Raw genomic sequence first — 17,861 nt, 5'->3', positions numbered from 1 at the left:
GCAGTGCAGAGCCTGCTTGGGATTCTCTCTCTCTCCCTCTCTCTCTCTGCCTCATGCTGTCTCTGTCTCAAAAATAAATAAACTTTAAAAAAAGTTAAAAAAATAATAAATAATAAGTCCATGGACCTGGAGAAATGAGAAAAAAATTCGGCCCCACCAGTATTGACTAAAATGGACTGGCATGTCCCCTCACTTGTCATGCTGAGCAGACTTGAGTCACAGAAGGGGGGTGCCATGAGGGAAGAGGAGAAGGTCCATGCCATGGGGCAGTTAACAGTAGGGTCCTGCATCTTCCTTTGCTTTCTAATTATTGAAATATAATAAGCGAGATATGCTGAGATTGACATGTGCTGTATTCAGTGGAATTATGGATGACATTACCTAGTTTTAACTGAATGAATCCTAACAAAATGAATACATCATTTTTAAAGTTCCTGCAAAGTAATCTCAGTTTGAAGGGCACACTAATAATGCAGGTACAGGGGTGCCTGGGTGGTTCATTCGGTTATAAGCGTCCGACTCCTGGTGTCAGCTCAGGCCATGATCTCACTGTTCCATGAGTTCGAGCCCCGTCTCAGGTTCCGTACTGAGAGTGCAAAGCCTGCTTAGGATTCTCTGTCTCCCTCTCTCTCTCTCTGCCCCTTCCCCTACTCTTGCCAGTCTCTGTCTCTCTGAAAAATAATTACATACACTTAAAAAAATTGATGCAGGTACAGTTAACCAACAGGAAAATGATAGAACCACACTTGTAGCATATGAGCTCTTTTTCAGATACGTTGGGAAATTGTGCCAACCTGATCAGACCTGACCAAGACTCAAGCAAAGTAATTTCGAATATTAAGGAGTCTACTAGAGGGGTGCCTGGGTGGCTCAGTCAGTTGAGCGTCCGACTTCGGCTCAGGTCACGATCTTGCGGTTCGTGGGTTTGAGCCCCGTGTCGTGTCAGCTGTGCTGACAGCTCAGAGCCAGGAGCCTGCTTCAGATTCTGTGTCTCCCTCTTTCTCTGTTCCTCCCACACTCACACTCTGTCTCTATCCCTCAAAAATAAAGATTTTTAAAAAATTAAGAAGTCTATTAGAAATGTACGATTGTATCCACTATTACATAGTTAGGGTGACTATTGTTATCCTAACTATATATGTATGTATATTTATATATAGTATATATACTTATATATACAAAAATATGTCTACTTATATATTCTATATGTAAGTATACATATGCATGTATATATATGTATAATTACAAGGAAAATATAAGTATATACTCTGTATGTAAGCATGTATGTATATGTGACAGTGTATATATACAGATTATTAACCATATACAAATTACAAATACATAAAGATTATATAACACAGATTCTGTATATTTATATATAGAGAGAGATTATATACATATAGATTATATATTTAATCTATCCAGAAAAAATATATATCTAGAACATGAAGATAATTTTTCAGCAATGTTTAAGGTCGTATAATATCCTGTCAAGTACTTTATGAACTTTCATTAAATCTAATGAAAAATGCTTGATATCCTCTTTTGAGGTCCTAATGAATAAAAATCCATCCATGTAAAAAAAAAAGTTTTAGTGCTTCTCATTTTAAGTCTGCAGGTTAGCATTGTTAAAATGCAACGTGCCTGGGGCACCTGGGTGGCTCAGTCGGTTAAACGTCCGACTTCAGCTCAGGTCACAATCTCGCGGTCCGTGAGTTCGAGCCCCACGTCAGGCTCTGGGCTGATGGCTCAGAGCCTGGAGCCTGTTGCCGATTCTGTGTCTCCCTCTCTCTCTGCCCCTCCCCCGTTCATGCTCTGTCTCTCTCTGTCTCAAAAATAAATAAACGTTAAAAAAATTTTTTTTTTAAATAAAAAAAAAAATGCAACGTGCCTTCCAATTAGTTTGCAAGAGGTACTGACTTACATCAGGGACTGTGGAAAGTGGTAGCACCATTTCATCAAAAACTTTTGCTTAATTAGCAGATGGTACTGAAAAATGAATGTGTACTGCCTATGATGTACTTTTTCCATTTGGAGGGTTGTGTGTGTGTGTGTGTGTGTGTGTGTCAATTTTCGCTTATGGCAACCATTAACGCTAAGTGTCAAAAATAAACTTAGAACAAGACCTGAAAAATCTTGGCATAACAGAGCGTGAAACCAAGACTCGATCGGGGGCGCCTGGGTGGCTCAGTAGGTTAAACATCTTGATTTCCGCTTGGGTCGTGATCTCACAGTTCAGAAGACGGAGCCCCCTGCTGGGCTCTGAGCTGAGTGTGGAGCCTGCTTGGGATTCTCTCCCCTCTCTCTGCCCCCTTCCCCACCCCACCCCCTGCACGCACACACACACACACACACACACACACTCTTTCTCAAAATAAATACACTTTTAAAAAAAAGAGAAAAGAGAGCTTGATTAGAAAAGAGTAGAGCCCGCTGCTCTACATCAGGCTTCTCAAATCTGGCTGAAAATCCATGGCCCAGAAGGCATGTTAAACCCAGATTTCTTGCCTTTGCCCTTAATACGATTCTCTGCGAGGTAGGACCTGGATATAGGATTTTTAAACAAATTTCCAGCATGATGCTTTTAGCACTGATCTGAGGAGAAGCATTCCAGCACACGGTATCGATGATGGTCTATTAACTCAAACTTCAAGAGACAAATAGATCTAGCGGGTTTCCAAAACTTACTTGAGCACAGCGCAGGGAGTAACACAGTTGACTGGTAATTAGGATGCTTTTGACAGAAGCTAAAACGGAACAAGTTTTCAGTGCTGACTTTTATCCATAGAAACCTCTTTAGGGGACACCTGGGTGGCTCAGTCAGTTAAGCATCCAACTTCATCTCAGATCATGATCCCCTGGTTCCTGGGTTCGAGCCCCGCATCAGGCTCTTTGCTTTGGATCCTCTGTCTGCCTCTCTCTCTGCCCCTCGCTAGCTCCCTCTCCCTCTCAAAATAAATAAACATTTTTTAAAAAGAAAGAAAGAAAGAAAGAAAGAAAGAAAGAAGACTCTTTATGATCATAGTGTAGCCACCTTTGGGCACCTCAAGTTTTCTCATTGATAAAATGAGAGATACAATACCACCTATTTCGAAAAATTTTTTTTTTTAGTTTATTTATTTATTTTGAGAGAGACAGAGACAGTGAAGGTGGGGGAGGGGTAGAGAGAGAAGGAGAGAGACAATCCCAAGCAGGCTCCACACTGCCAGCACAGAGCCTGACATGGGGCTCAAACTCATGAAGCTGTGAGATCATGACCTGAGCCAAACCCAAGAGTCGGGCACTTAACTGACTGAGCCACCCAGGTGCCCCATAATACCACTTACTTTTTAGGATTGTTAAGAGAATTAACTGAGATGATGTATATAAAATGCCTGCAATGAGGGGTACCTGGGTGGCTCAGTTGGTAAGCGTCCGACTTTGGCTCAGGTCATGATCTCGAGGTTCAGGAGTTCAAGCCCCGTGTCGGGCTCTGTGCTGACAGCTCGGAGCCTGGAGCCTGATAGCTCGGAGCCTGGAGACTGGTTCAGATTCTGTGTCTCCCTCTCTCTCTGCTCCTCCCCCACTCACACTCTGTCTGTCTCTCAAAAATAAACATTGGGGCACCTGGGTGGCTCGGTCGGCTGAGCGTCCGACTTCGGCTCAGGTCATGATCTCACAGTTTGTGAATTCAAACCCCACGTCAAGCTCTGTGCTGACAGCTCGGAGCCTGGAGCCTGCTTTGGATTCTATGTCTCCCTCTCTCTCTGCCCCTCCACCGCTCATGCTCTGTCTCTGTCTCTGTCAAAAATAAATAAACAATAAAAAAATAAAATAAAATAAACATTTAAAAAATTAAAATGCCTGCGATGAGCCTGGCACGTAATAAAATCTCCCTGTTACCAGTATCCTGATTTTTATATACCATCCATTTTAGAATACATTCATGAAAAGAATTACCATAAAAAAATTATTATATCTGAGCATAAGCATTTTTGCCACAGTGTTTCAACATGATGCCCAAATATCAGAGAAGGAAAACAAAACACTTTGTAATGATTAGAAATGTGGTCTCAACTAAATGAATTTAGTAACCTAAACTGTGATACAGTCTGCAATAGTGTAATAAATACATTTCATCTACTTCTTCAAGACTGCAAGTAATCCCAGAAGAAAATTGTGGATGCCATCTCAATCTGCAGTTTATTTTATCTCTCTTTGTTCCGAGCTTAATCTCTGTCCTTGTAGAGACCAAGACTCCAGTTTCCCTCACGAAGGAGAGTGTTAGGCCTAAAATTCACTGAATGCTGGGATCAAACCTGGTCAAGACTCTCTATTCACGTTGATCCCCCTTTTGAATTTCAGTTTGTGCCAGAAAAAGAGCTCCAGCTTCTTTTTCTGGAAAAATGCTGATCTGGAAAGCATCTGACTGTAGAGGTGATTCTTCATCTCATTAACTGACCAGGGCCCCTTTAAAACTTGGGGAGTTCTATTCAGGTAACAATCTTAGAGGATTGAGTAAGAGGAGCCAGACCCCCTGAAACCTTCCACCACCCAGGATTCTCCTTCTCTGGCCCCCGTATAAGTGCCTCATCTTGACCCCTTGTTACCTGACTACTGTTTTTTGCACGGTCGCTTCTTGGCACTCATGAGCCTCCTTTGGTTTAAACTGCGTGACCTTTTGCTGAGCGGACAGACAACTAGACTTTGCCCCTGCTATGTCTGTGACATTTACCTCTTCTTGATGGCCTTGACTCCGGTAAATCCAATCAGCAGTGAACAGTGGGGAGCCCCATCTGTGCCTGCTGTCTGATGCTAGGAATGGCTGGACATCTGCCCATGTTGAGTTTCTGTCAGCACTGGCTTTTGCAGATTGAACTTTCCTCTCTCTGACAGAAGATTCCAGGAGCATGTGGTGACTCCTGAAGGTCTCCTAGATCAATAGGAGAAGCAAGCTTTTTCTTCCCTTGGGGAGATAGCAAGACAGGTGACTCATCTGCCACAGCTAATTAGCAGAAGGGGTCTGAACATTGGAGAACATACAGACACAAAAGCATAGGGATTAACCAGACACCACGGTTTGTTTGTTTGTTTAATGTTTTTCCAGAATGTAACCTATTCATTATGTAGTGTTAGGAGAAGGGGAAAAAAAGGAAGTCGATCAACAGTGGTAGCCCGTCTTAGAAAGTCTTGAAGAGGGTCACCGCAGGGAGGCTTGGGTTGCCCGTGGAAACGTGCAGAAAAAACAGCACGTCCCAAAGGCACAAAGCAAGCCCGTGTTGGAAGGAGCCGGTCACCAAGCATTAGGCACGGCACATATACTTTAAAGCAAACAGAGTTCTATCCAAGACCCCTTCTCTCCGATGCCACTGTGGACCCTCCAAACCAGGAGCTGCAAACTGGCGGCCAGTATTTTGTGTGACACACACAATTTTAACACTTTCTTTGAATGGGAATGCCTTTTATGGTGCATGTTCTCTGTTCATCCTAAGTCTGACCATCCCTTTAAATCAGGTCTCTTTATATGTTCATAGCACTTTACTACCTGGCCTCTGAAGGCATTTGCATCATATTGCCCAGGAATATTATCTAGAACACAGGAGATGAGATGTTAATGATGCCCAACTTGGATTCCGGGGTTTAGAGCCCATTGGGGATGTCTAAGAGCTTTGGCGGCCAGAGGGTGTAGGGGTACTCAGTGGAGAAAGACACGGCTGACTGCTGCAGATGGGGCTGGGCATCGCCTTTGTCAGAGCCGTATTCCTTGGTAATACCCTCGCACGTTCACAGCTTGCTCATCTGGCTGAGGCACGAGGCATCTAGGAACTTTGCTTCTCCAATTTCCCCATTTTTGCAGGGGAACTTCCAAGAGGGAAATAGTAAGGAATTGGCCAAGGTCAACAGACAAGAGTTCAGCCTGGGTGTACTGTACCTGTATTTCCAGAACCAGAATTGAGCTCTCATGGTTCATAATTGGGAACATAGTATTTGCAATTGTGACTGCCCTGGAAAAATTCATGATATATGAGAACTAGAGTTATATAGATCTCAGCCAGTGTGCACTGGGGAAAAAAAAAAAAAAAAAAAAAAGGAAAGAAGGAGTTAGAATCTCAAGTCCCATCTCGGAGAGGGAAACAAGAACAGTAAAACCTTGGTTTGCTAGCGTAATTCATTCTGGAAACATGCTTGTAATCCAAAGCACTTGTATATCAAAGCAAATCTCCTGATAAGAAATAATAGAAACTTAGATGATTCACTCCACAACCCAAAAATATTTGTATAAAAATGATCACAATGCTGTAATATCATACAAAATAATAAAGAAAATACAAAATATAAAGAAAAAGAAACAAATTCACCTGCACTTACCTTTGAACACCTTTATGTTGGTGTGACGGAGATAAGAGAGAGGAGGGTTATTGCATAGGAAGACGTTCACTATCGCTAACAGAATCACGGCTATCTATTGGCTCAGTGGAATCTTTTTCTTTTCGTACAACTTTAACAAGGAGCCTATCCAATGACACTTGCTTTGCCTCCTTTTGAGGATTTCAAGGAAATGTGACATTGCATTGAACGATCACCCACAATCCCTCAGCAAGAGAGAGAAGAACCATTGTGATCACTCAGTTGTGATTGTGTGATGTTCAGCATCGTGTGATGCATATGGCAAGACATCGATCATTTATTAAGTTAAAATTTATTAGAAATGTTTGCTGGTCTTGTAGAACACTTGCAGAACAAGTTACTCGCGATCCAAAGTTTTGCTGTATTTGGGGTTGTCCTCACTTATAAAGCGGGATCTGTACTTCTTCCTCAGTGAAGAATACACTAAATGATCTTGGATTTCCTCCATGTACCTGAAAACATATACAGTGGGCCTTTGGACCACATGGGTTTGAACAGTGTGGGTTTTCTTACACATGAAGTTTTTTTTTTTTCTCAAAAAATAAAGTGCAGTATTGTAAATGTACATTCTTTTTCTTGTGATTTTCTTAGTACTATTTTCTTTGCTCTAGCTTACTTTATTGTAAGAATACAATGTATAATACATATGATATGCGAAATACAACTTAATTGACTATTTGTGTTATTGGTAAGGCTTCCAGTCAACAATAGGTTTTATCGGTTAAGTTTTTAGGGAGCCAAAAGTTATACACAGATTCTCCACTGGGGGTGTGGGTGGGTCAGCACCCCCAACAGTCACATTGTTCCAGGATATGTTCAAAGAGACACGGACTGGTGTAGACAACCTTGTTTGTGAGCCTATGTGTCCCACAGAGCTACTCTGAGAACCACTCACACCACCCAAGTTTGCAAATTAAAAGAACCAATGAAGATTTTTTTTTTCAACGTTTTTTTTTATTTTTTTATTTTTTAATTTTTGGGACAGAGAGAGACAGAGCATGAACGGGGGAGGGGCAGAGAGAGAGGGAGACACAGAATCGGAAACAGGCTCCAGGCTCCGAGCCGTCAGCCCAGAGCCTGACGCGGGGCTCGAACTCACGGACCGCGAGATCGTGACCTGGCTGAAGTCGGACGCTTAACCGACTGCGCCACCCAGGCGCCCCGAAGATTTTTTTTTTAAATGTTTATTCATTTTTGAGAGAGAGAGACCTTAAGCTATAGAGGGGAGGCAGCGGGGGGGGGGGGGGGGGGGGGGGGGGGGGAGGACAGAGGATCCAAGGCGGGCTCTGTGCTGACAACAGTGAGCCTGATGTGGGGCTCGAACTCATGAGCCATGAGTCATGACCTGAGCCAAAGTCAGACACTTACCTGACTGAGCCACCCAGGACCTCCGCCAAAGAAGACTTCTAAGTAAAAAAGTACTATCGATGAATTTTGCTGTATTAATCCAGTAATAAATGTCTACTGAATTCTTACAGGATTCATCATCTCTGTATCTTATAATTCTTTGGTATTCAAGCAGAATTGTAGCCAAGAATAAAAACTCAGTACATTTCCGATTTAATAAAAAGAAAAATGGAAACATTTTCTGGAAGTCAAATAGAATCTATATGTATAAGAAAAAGACCTTTTTATAAAATACTTCAAAAATAATTTATGTTTTTTGGGGGCACCTGGGTGGCTCAGTCGGTTGAGTGGCCGACTTCGGCTCAGGTCATGATCTCAGGGTCCGTGAGTTCGAGCCCCACATTGGGCTCTGTGCTGACGGCTCAGAGCCTGGAGCCTGTTTCAGATTCTGTGTCTCCCTCTCTCTGACCCTCCCCTGTTCATGCTCTGTCTCTCCCTGTCTCAAAAATAAATAAAACGTTAAGAAAAAAATAATGTATGTTTTTGAGTCATTTTAAAAGGTAACTGTTTAATCGCTTCTTGGCCTTTTGGCTAAGATCAAGTGTAAAATGTAACTGTTTAGGGGTACCTGGGGGGCTCAGTGGGTTAAGTGTCCGACTTCGGCTCAGGTCATGATCTCACTGTCTGTGAGTTCGAGCCCCACGTTGGGCTCTGTGCTGACAGCCCAGAACCTGAATCCTGCTTCAGATTCTGCGTCTCCCTCTCTCTCTGCCCCTCCCCCACTCATGCTTTGTCTCTCTCTCTCTCTCTCTCTCTCTCTGTCTCACAAAAAATGAATACATGTTAAAAAAAGTTTAAAAATAAGTGTATCTGCAGGAATAAACTCCTAGAAGTATATAATCTTTGGGTTAAAGGGAAAATGCATTTGTAATTTTGATAGATATTGCTACATTGCCCTTCAGTGATCGTGCAAATATGTATTCCCATCAGCAATGTATAGAATGTCCATTTTCCACACTCGTATCAACATATTGTGTAAATTTTGCTTGTTAGATAATTGAAAAAAAATGGTAACTTGGTGTGGTTTTAATCTGCACTCTGTTTTCTTTGAGTGACGTGAAACATCCTTGCCTTTTTTTTTTTTTTTTTTTTTAAAGTAGGCTTCACATAGTGTTGGGCTTGAGCTCATGACCCTGAGATCAAGACCTGAGCTGAGATCAGGAGTCCGATGCTTAACCAACTGAGCCACCCAGGCAACCTAGTCTTTGCATTTTTAAAACTTTTTTTACATTTTATTTATTTTTGAAAGCAAGAGGGACAGAGCATGAGTGGGGGAGGGGCAGAGAGAGGGACACACAGAATCTGAAGCAGGCTGCAGGCTCTGAGCTGTCAGCACAGAGCCAGACATGGGGCTCCAACTCACGAACCACGAGATCATGACCTGAGCCGAAGTCAGACGCTCAACCGACTGAGCCACCCAGGCGCCCCAAGAATTTATTTTTAAGTAATCTCTACGTCCAACATGGGGCTCGAACTCACAACCCTGAGATGGAGAATCACATGGTCTACCAACTGAGGCAGCCAGGCGCCCCCAAATCTTATTTCCTTATAACAAATTTCTGAGGTCACATCAACGGGAAAGTCTTAACAACTTTGAACTGGTATGAGAATGCGCCTATGTTTTGTGAGCTATCAGGGGCCGTGTGCCAGTTTCTGTCTGAGAACTGAGATAAGATCAGGGGGAGACCGCCTTTAAATGAATGAAGTGACTCTAGTTAACAAAAACCTTTCTTCAAACTAATGGCAGCTTGTACCTGAAATAGTTCATTTGTTAGAAAGGTCAACAGAAGGGGTGCCTGGCTGGCTCAGTCAGCAGAGCATGTGACTCTTGATCTCAGGGTCATGAGGTTTGAGCCCTATGTTGGGTGTCGAGATTACATAAATAAATACTTTTTTTTTTTTTTTTTTAAGTTCAACAGGACACCTGGGTGGCTCAGTCAGTTAAGTGTCCAACTTCGGCTCAGGTCAAGATCTCACAGTTCGTGAGTTCAAGCCCCACGACAGGCTCTGTGCTGACAGCTCGGAGCCTGGAGCCTGCTTCGGATTCTGTGTCTCTCTCTGCCCCTCCCCTGCTCATGCTCTGTCTCTCTCTCTCTCAAAAATAAGTAATAAACATTAAAATATATTTAAAAAACTAAAAAAAGTCAACAGGAAAATATATTACTTAATTACATTTGTCTATTTTCTAAGGAAGTGTATATTATTATTGGAAACAATTTTTTTAATGTTTATTCATTTTTGAAAGAGAGAGAGAGCACAAGCAGGGGTGGTGTGGAGAGAGAGGGGACACAGAATCTGAAGCAGGCTCCAGGCTCCGAGCTGTCAGCACAGAGCCCAACGCGGGGCTTGAACTCATGAACCGTGAGATCATGACCTGAGCTGAAGCTGGACGCTTAACCTACTGAATCACCCAGGCGCCCCAAGTGTGTTTTATTATTTTAATGCATATTACTATAATTATGAATGAGACTTGGAATCACTGTTTCATAAGCCATTTGTATTTATCTTTTACTCTTCTTTTTCTATTTCAGTGTTGATGTTCGTTTATTGGTTTATGTACTTTTTAGCTATTAAAATAAATAAAAGTTGGGGTGCCTGGCTGGCTCAGTCATTAGCGCATGTGACTCTTCATCTCAGGGTCATGAGTTTGAGCCCTTTGTTGCGTGTAGAGATTACATAAATAAATTAAAAAAAATTTTTTTAATAAAAAATTTTTAAAAAGGTCAACAGGGCACCTGGGTGGCTCAGTTAGTGTGTCCAACTTCGACTCAGGTCAAGATCTCAGGGTCTTTGGGTTCGAGCCCCACATCGGGCTCTGTGCTGACAGCTCAGAGCCTGGAGCCTGCTTCAGATTCTGTGTCTCCCTCTCTCTCTATTCCTTCCCCACTGGCACTCTGTCTCTCTCTCAAAAATAAATAATAAGCATTAAAATATATTTTAAAAAATAAAAAAGGTCAACAGGAAAATATATTATCTAATCATATTTGTCGATTTTCTAAGGAAGTGTATATTATTATTTTAATGCATATTACTATAATTATGAATGAGACTTGGAATCACTTGTTCATAAGTTATTTGCATTTATCTTTTACTCATTTTTTTCTATTTCATTGTTAATGTTCATTTGCTGGTTTATGTGCTTTTTAGGTATTAAAATAAATAAAAGTTGGGGTGCCTGGCTGGTTCAGTACGTAGAGCATGTGACCCTTGATCTCAGGGTTGTGAGTTTTTTTTTTTTTTAATTTTTTTAGTATTTATTTATTTTTGAGACAGAGAAAGACAGAACATGAGTGGGGGAGGGGCAGAGAGAGAGGGAGACACAGAATCCGAAGCAGGCTCCAGGCTCAGAGTTGTCAGCACAGAGCCGGACGCGGGGCTCAAACTTGTCAACTGCGAGATCATGACCTGAGCCGAAGTTGGACGCTCAACCGACAGAGCCACTGAGGCGTCCCTCAGGGTCGTGAGTTTGAGCACCACAATGGGCATAGACATTACCTAAAAATAATAATAAAATTAAAACTTCAATAAAATTTGTCTGGCATTTATGTACCACAAACAAATAAACAAACATATGAAGTGTTCCTGGGGTTCAATGGGGTAGTTTTCATAGGTGTATTATTTAGTGTTAACAAAACTTGTAGCATCTGGCTAATGTAAGGTTAAGTTTCATTTTCCCAAAGACTCTATCTGCTTTGTCTTTTTATAAAACCTAATTCTGACTTTTTGTTCTTGTGACATCTTCTCTCCTGCTCATTAACATTTTTTTTTTTTTTTTTAAAGAGAGAAAGAGAGCAAGCAGGAAGGGGGTGGAGAGAAAGGGGACACAGAATCTGAAGTAGGCTCTAGGCTCCAAGCAGCCAGCACAGGGCCTGACGTGGGGCTCGAACTCACGAACCGTGAGCTCATGACCTGAGCCGAAGTCGGGCGCTCAACCGACTGAGCCACCCAGGCGCCCCTCATTAACATTTTTATGCCATGTATAGTGTATGAGTTCATTATTAATTCTGAATATTGGGTAATTCGATCTTTTCAACATTCCAAAAATAGAGAATTCCTATGTGTCTAGCAATAATTTGTCAGTTAATCTACATGGCTGATAAAGTACTTTATCAACTATTAATTAAGTTTGGCTACTGATTTCTGATGGTTAGAGTAAGCTAACAGCTCTGTGTATATCTCTGGGGAAAAGACATAGCTTTCTTGAGCTCTGATTGGTATAGTTAATGTAGTCTGATTATACCCAAAGTGACTGATCTATGGTCACAAGAGTTTGTGCTGTGATGGCTCTTCTTCTTTTTTTTTTTTTTTAATTTTTTTAATGTTTATTTATTTTTGAGACAGAGAGAGACAGAGCATGAGCCGGGGAGGGGCAGACAGAGAGGGAGACGCAGAATCCGAAGCAGGCTCCAGGTGCCGAGCTGTCAGCACAGAGTCTGACACGGGGCTTGAACTCATGGAGCGTGAGATCATGACCTGAGCCAAAGTCAGACGCTTACCCGACTGAGCCACCCAGGTGCCCCAGATGGCTCTTCTTGAAATGAACGCCTGATTTTATTTTTATTTTAGTTTATAAAATATACAATGTCTGCCATTGTGCATTTCAGTGGTCACTGCAGGTGTATACAATGTTAAATACAATGTCGAATACAATGTTACCCTCAAGGGTAGCTATAATCAGGCTGAACTGTATACTTCAAATGGGTGAATTATATGGTATGTGAATTACAGCTCAAAGCTGTTACAAAAAACAACAACAACAACAATGAAACAAAACAATGTTATTAAATTCAAACCAGATATTGTTACTTAATCTGGAAAACAAAAACCACAATGTCCTCCTTTAAGTAATTATTAAATCCTAAGATCTTGACTTAGCTAGAGGTGCCCGAATGGTCTCACATAAGTCCACAGCAACATATATCCTTGCACATGAGGACCCTACTCAGCTGTACCCTAGGTGATTCCTTTCCTTTAGGTAAGAAGTTTCAATAATTTCTGATTTTTGTAAGAAACCTACTCAATTAAATTAGACAAATTTATACTCAGTCATTAGAAGTTATATTACTTGGTTTGTAATTTTGGGCAAGGAGGCAATATAATTTAGCAATATGTTTAATGTACGTGTGATTTTTTGTTTTATTGGGTTTTTCATTTCCCCCTAATATTTTATTATGAAAATTTCATGCAATTGAAAAAAATCGTTCACACCAGTCTACTCGCTACCTGGATTTTGCACATATGTATCCATTTATCCATCCCACTATCCTTTCATTTGCCATCTTGTTTTTGATACATTTCAAAGTCAATTGCAGATATCAGTATATGTTCTCCTGAAGACTTTAACATTCATGCTTTTAGCTAGAACTTGATATTTCTAGATTTTTTTCTTTTGATGTATACTTTGCCCACACTGAAATGCACAAATCTAGATCATATATTTGCAGCATTTTAATGAGTGCATACACTTGTGTAACCCAACCCCTGTCAAAGTACAGAACATGACCATTGCCTTAGGGAAAGTTCCCTTCTGCCCCTTTCCAATCATGCTTCACTCCTTCCTTCCCCCCAGAATGCCCACTGTTGTATTTTTGTTTGTTTGTTTCATTTTGTGTTTTTGTTTTGTTTTTGTTTTTCTAATAGTGAAGATAGATCAACAGAATATAGAATATGAAGACAGCCTGTGGGTATGTTCTGGCCCATGAGCATCATATCCTTCTAGTATATATTTGTATCGGGTCAGACTATGGCTAATACTTCAATGTCACCGTTCACATAGTGGTAAGTGACTTAGACTGAGGTATTTCCATTTTTCTACTCTTTAAACAAATTTTTAATGTTTATTTGGTTTTGAGAGGAGACAGAGCATGAGCAGGGGAGGGGCAGAGAGAGAGGGAGACCCAGAATCTGAAGCAGGCTCCAGGCTCTTAGCTGTCAGCACGGAGCCCGATGCGGGGCTCGAACTCATGAGCTGTGAGATCATGACCTGAGCCGAAGTTCGAGACTCAACCTACTGAGCCGCCCAGGTGCCCCTTACCTATAAATTTGTATATGCATGCATGATTTTTAATAGTCAAAATCAATTAATGGTTTTTATATTCAATTATTTTGAGAGAGAGCAAGTGGGGTGGGGGGTGTGCATAGAGAGAGAAGGAGAGGGAGAGACTCCCAAGCAGGCTCTGTCAGCGCAGTGTCTGACACAGGGGCTCAAACTCATGACCTGAGCCGAAACCAACAGTCAGACGCTTAACCAACCAAGCCACCCAGGTGTCCCTAATTAATGCCTTCTTTTAGCAGAACTCGACAGAATTTTGGTTCTTTTGAGGGCAGTTAAAAGCTTCTCACATGTGCCTTGTTTCCAATTAAATGCAATACTCAACCAATACCCAGAAACCCACACAGCTTGCAGCCCTCTGCCTGGGGAGGCAAAAATCAGTCATTGGATGATCTGGTCTTGAGCCCTCAGTGATGGGGGGGTGGACAGGAGATGGTTTTGCTCAAAGCCAAGCTGCTGAGCCTTTATAGGGGCTATGATAATGGTGATTGGCCCAGCCAAATAGTGGTGTTTGACCCTTCTTGCTGTCTCAGAGGCTGACATTGGGGTCCTAAAGTGAAATCTAGTTAAATACTATTACTTTATTTGGAATGTGAAGTGAAACATGTCTTTGGAATCTAACCATTGAGACATAGGTATCAAAAAGAACCAGCCAGGGATCCCTGGGTGGCTCAGTCGGTTGAATCTCCAACTCTTGATTTTGGCTCAGGTCACGATCCCGGGGTCATAAGATCGAGTCCCATGTCTGGCTTGGCTCTGAGCATGGATTCTGCTTAAGACTCTCTCTCTCTCTCTCTCTCTCTCTCTCTCTCTCTCTCTCTCTCTCCCTCTGCCCCTCCCTGCCCCTCCTGTGTTCTCTCTCTCTCAGAAAAACAAACAAACAAACAAAAAACAGCAAGCTAGATTTCTAAACAAAGATGATCCCAGCCGCAGATATGCACACTTCTCTGCACCCTCTTTTGGGACAACGTACTCTGATATTGACATACATTGCTCACAGCAATGGTCTTTTTAAAAAAAATTTTTTTAAAGTTATTTTTGAGAAAGAGAGAGACAGAGAGCGAGTGGGGGTGGGAGACACAGAATCTGAGGCAGGCTCCAGGCTCTGAGCTGTCAGCACAGAACCTGACACAGGGCTTGAACTCTAAGAACAGAGAGATCATGACCTGAGTGAAGTCAGCCACTTAACCTACTGAGCCACCCAGGTGCTCCCATGGCAGTGGTCTTAATCTGCCGTTCCCATCCTTTTTAGAAGGAAAGAAATATTACATGGCAGAGCTGAGAGCTTCAAGCTCATTTGGGGATTTTCTCAAGGAGCTCTTCCAAATGTGAATTTTTAAAAAGATTGATTGATTGATTTATAATTTCTGTACCCAACATGGGGCTTAAACTCAAGACACTGAGATCAAGAGTTGCATGCTCTTCTGACCGAGTCAGCCAAGTGCCCATGAATTTCTTGATTATTGACACTTAATCACTTAATGGCTTTCCCACTCCCCAAAGGTTATGCCAGCTACTCTTATTATTACTAAAAGACCTATCCTTTTAAGCAATTCATTTTCTGAACCATGTATGAGTTGGCGAAGGCTGCCATAACTAAGTATCACAGACCAGGTGGCTTAAACAACAGGTATTTATTTTCTCAGAGTCCCGGAGGCTCATAGCGTGAGGTCAAGGTGTTTGCAGGGTTGATGTCTTCTGAGGTCTCCTTGCTTGGTTTGTAGATGGTCACCTCTTCCCTTGGGTCTTCACACAGTTTTCCCTCAGTGTGTGTCCATGCCTTATTCTCTTTAGAAGGACACCAGGCAGGGCGCCTGGGTGGCTCTGTCGGTTAAGCGTCCGACTCTTGGTTTCGGCTCAGGTCACGGATCTCACTGAGTCACACCTCCTCCTTTTCTTGGTCATTTGTTCTCTTTCCAGGAGCACCACGCGGAAGCCATAGATGGAATATTTAGCCTGTCCTCTGGACTGAACAGCCTGGACGGGAAACTTTTCTTTCTGGTTCTCATAAGATTCCCCCAACGACCCCACATACAGGATTCCCCAGGACCAACAAGAACCAGGTGGACTCCTGATGCTTAGATGGCGATTCGGCAACGTTTATAAGGAGCTAGACTTGAAGACAGTCAGCCAAACCTTCTGAGGGCAGGCCTTTCCGAGGCAGACTCAGTGAAAGGCTCTCCCCTTAAGTACATCTTCCTGTTTTCATCTTCAATACGCCTTGGTTGCCTCCCCGACTTACTTTTCCTAAGCCCCATCTGCAGCCCCTGTTAGCTTCTGAGCAATCATGAGGAGGCTGAGGTTGGGTTCACAGCAAGAAGGCAGAGGGCCCTTGTGATGGAGGACACGCTTTTCCAACATGGTATGAGGAAGTTCCAGCACAGATAAGGTCTGTGTGGAAGGAGGTTTGAGAACGAGGGCCTTGTATACATTGTGCAATGCTTCCAAAGGGCAGGGATCGTCCAGCTCCACAGTTTAGATTAATTGTGATAGTGCACAGTTGGCCATTCAATTATAGGCAAGACATACCCCTGCCTGGAGACCCGGGTCTCACCATATCAATTACATTTCCATTGGCCCAGAAACTCTTAGCCTCACAGAGGACTATTTTTTTCTGCTTTTAGCTGCTGCGTTCCTAGAATCAAAGTCTCTGTGCAAAGCACTGGAGGAACCCTGAGTTTGGGGGGGAGGTTTTCATTTTATATAGTTGGTAATAATGACCATGGCTGGTGTTCTATGGTGTAGAGCAGGTGGGCAAAGGAACCCAGTGTGTGTTGAGGGGGGAGTTGGGGATGTAAGTAGTGTATTTTGGGAGGCCAGTGAATGTTGGGGGCTTAAGATACGTTTTTCACATTTAAGGTTCATACAAATTACTTAGAGATACTATTATTATTTTTAAAAAACTTTTAACGTTTATTTATTTTTGAGAGACAGAGAGAGAGAGAGAGAGAGAGAGAGAGAGCACAAGCAGGGGAGGAGCAGAGAGAAAAGGAGACACAGAATCCAAAGCAGGCTCCAGGCTCTGAGCTGTCTGCACAGAGCCCAACCCGGGGCTCGAACTCATGAGCTGTGAGATCATGACCTGAGCCGAAGTCTGACGCTTAACTGAGCGCCCCTCCCGGGGATATTATTTAGAATGCAGATTCTGATTCACAGTTTGGAGAGGAGTCCGGAGACGTCGCTTCGAGTAGCACCCCGTAGCAGCCCCCAGGTCAGCGTGGAGGGTTGGGGTGTCGCGCGGAACTTAACAGGGGCTCCTGATGGGACCACAGCTAGAGCCAGAGTGCCCTCTGGAAGTGCCCTGCCAGAGGCTGGACAGGAAGCACGACCCCGGGGGTCCTGTTCAGCTCGACCGGTCTGATTTCGGCTTCTGTGGTTTCCAACGAGGGGGCTCGTAAACTTCTTGCGGTCGCAGGCCTCTGCGGGAGCGACGAAAGCTCTGCGTCCCCTAACCTCCCCGGCGCACCCGCGCTCGTAACGCTGCTGCAAAGCGCCGTAGGCCCCGCGAGCCGGCCCGCAGCGCCGGGGCAGCCCGGCCGTCTTCCTCCCGGGCCGGGCACCCGCGCCCTGGGCGGTTCTGCGGCTCCGCAGCTGGCGCGGCTCGGCGTCGGGCTCCGGAGCGCGCGCGCGCGCGCGCGCGCGGCGGGAGGCGTGTCCGGGAGGCGTGTCGGGGGCGGGCCGGGGGGCGTGGCCAAGGCGGGCGCTGGCCGCGCCCCTCGGCCGTGCGAGAGGCCGAGCTTGCTGCATTGCAGCCGCCGCGGCGCCGCTCGGCTCCTCACTCCCAACAATGGCGGCTCCGAGCCCGAGCGGCGGCGGCGGCGGCTCCGGGGGCGGCAGCGGCAGCGGCACCCCGGGCCCCGTGGGGCCCCCGGCGCCGGGCCACCCGGCCGTCAGCAGCATGCAGGGTAAGGAACGCGCCAGCGCCGCGACCCCCGCCCCCCCGGCGCGGCCGTCGGCGTCGTCGCGGCCTGTCCCCCGCGGCCCGCGAACGCCCCCGGACCCGGCCGAGGAAGCC

General features: G+C 44.0%; 1 protein-coding gene and 1 pseudogene across 2 annotated transcripts in view; both read left to right on the top strand.

Moving 5' to 3' along the window:
• Positions 1–8,305: 8,305 nt before the first annotated feature.
• Positions 8,306–8,440, top strand: LOC125927760 (uncharacterized; annotated as a pseudogene).
• A 9,166-nt stretch (positions 8,441–17,606) lies between these two features.
• The window catches only part of MAP2K4 (mitogen-activated protein kinase kinase 4), a 136,328-nt gene continuing 136,073 nt past the window's right edge, over positions 17,607–17,861 (top strand). Inside the window, exon 1 of one of the 2 annotated variants that reach the window (XM_049638093.1) lies at positions 17,607–17,751. In XM_049638093.1, coding sequence (XP_049494050.1) covers positions 17,634–17,751 — 118 coding nt within the window. In that variant the 5' untranslated portion in view covers positions 17,607–17,633. The remainder of the gene's footprint in view (positions 17,752–17,861) is intronic. The other variant, XM_049638094.1, reaches the window with a different exon arrangement.

This window comes from Panthera uncia, chromosome E1 (genome assembly GCF_023721935.1).
Source record: "Panthera uncia isolate 11264 chromosome E1, Puncia_PCG_1.0, whole genome shotgun sequence".
NCBI classification, from domain to species: Eukaryota; Metazoa; Chordata; class Mammalia; order Carnivora; family Felidae; genus Panthera; species Panthera uncia.
This window is presented reverse-complemented; position numbering and strand designations above follow the sequence as displayed.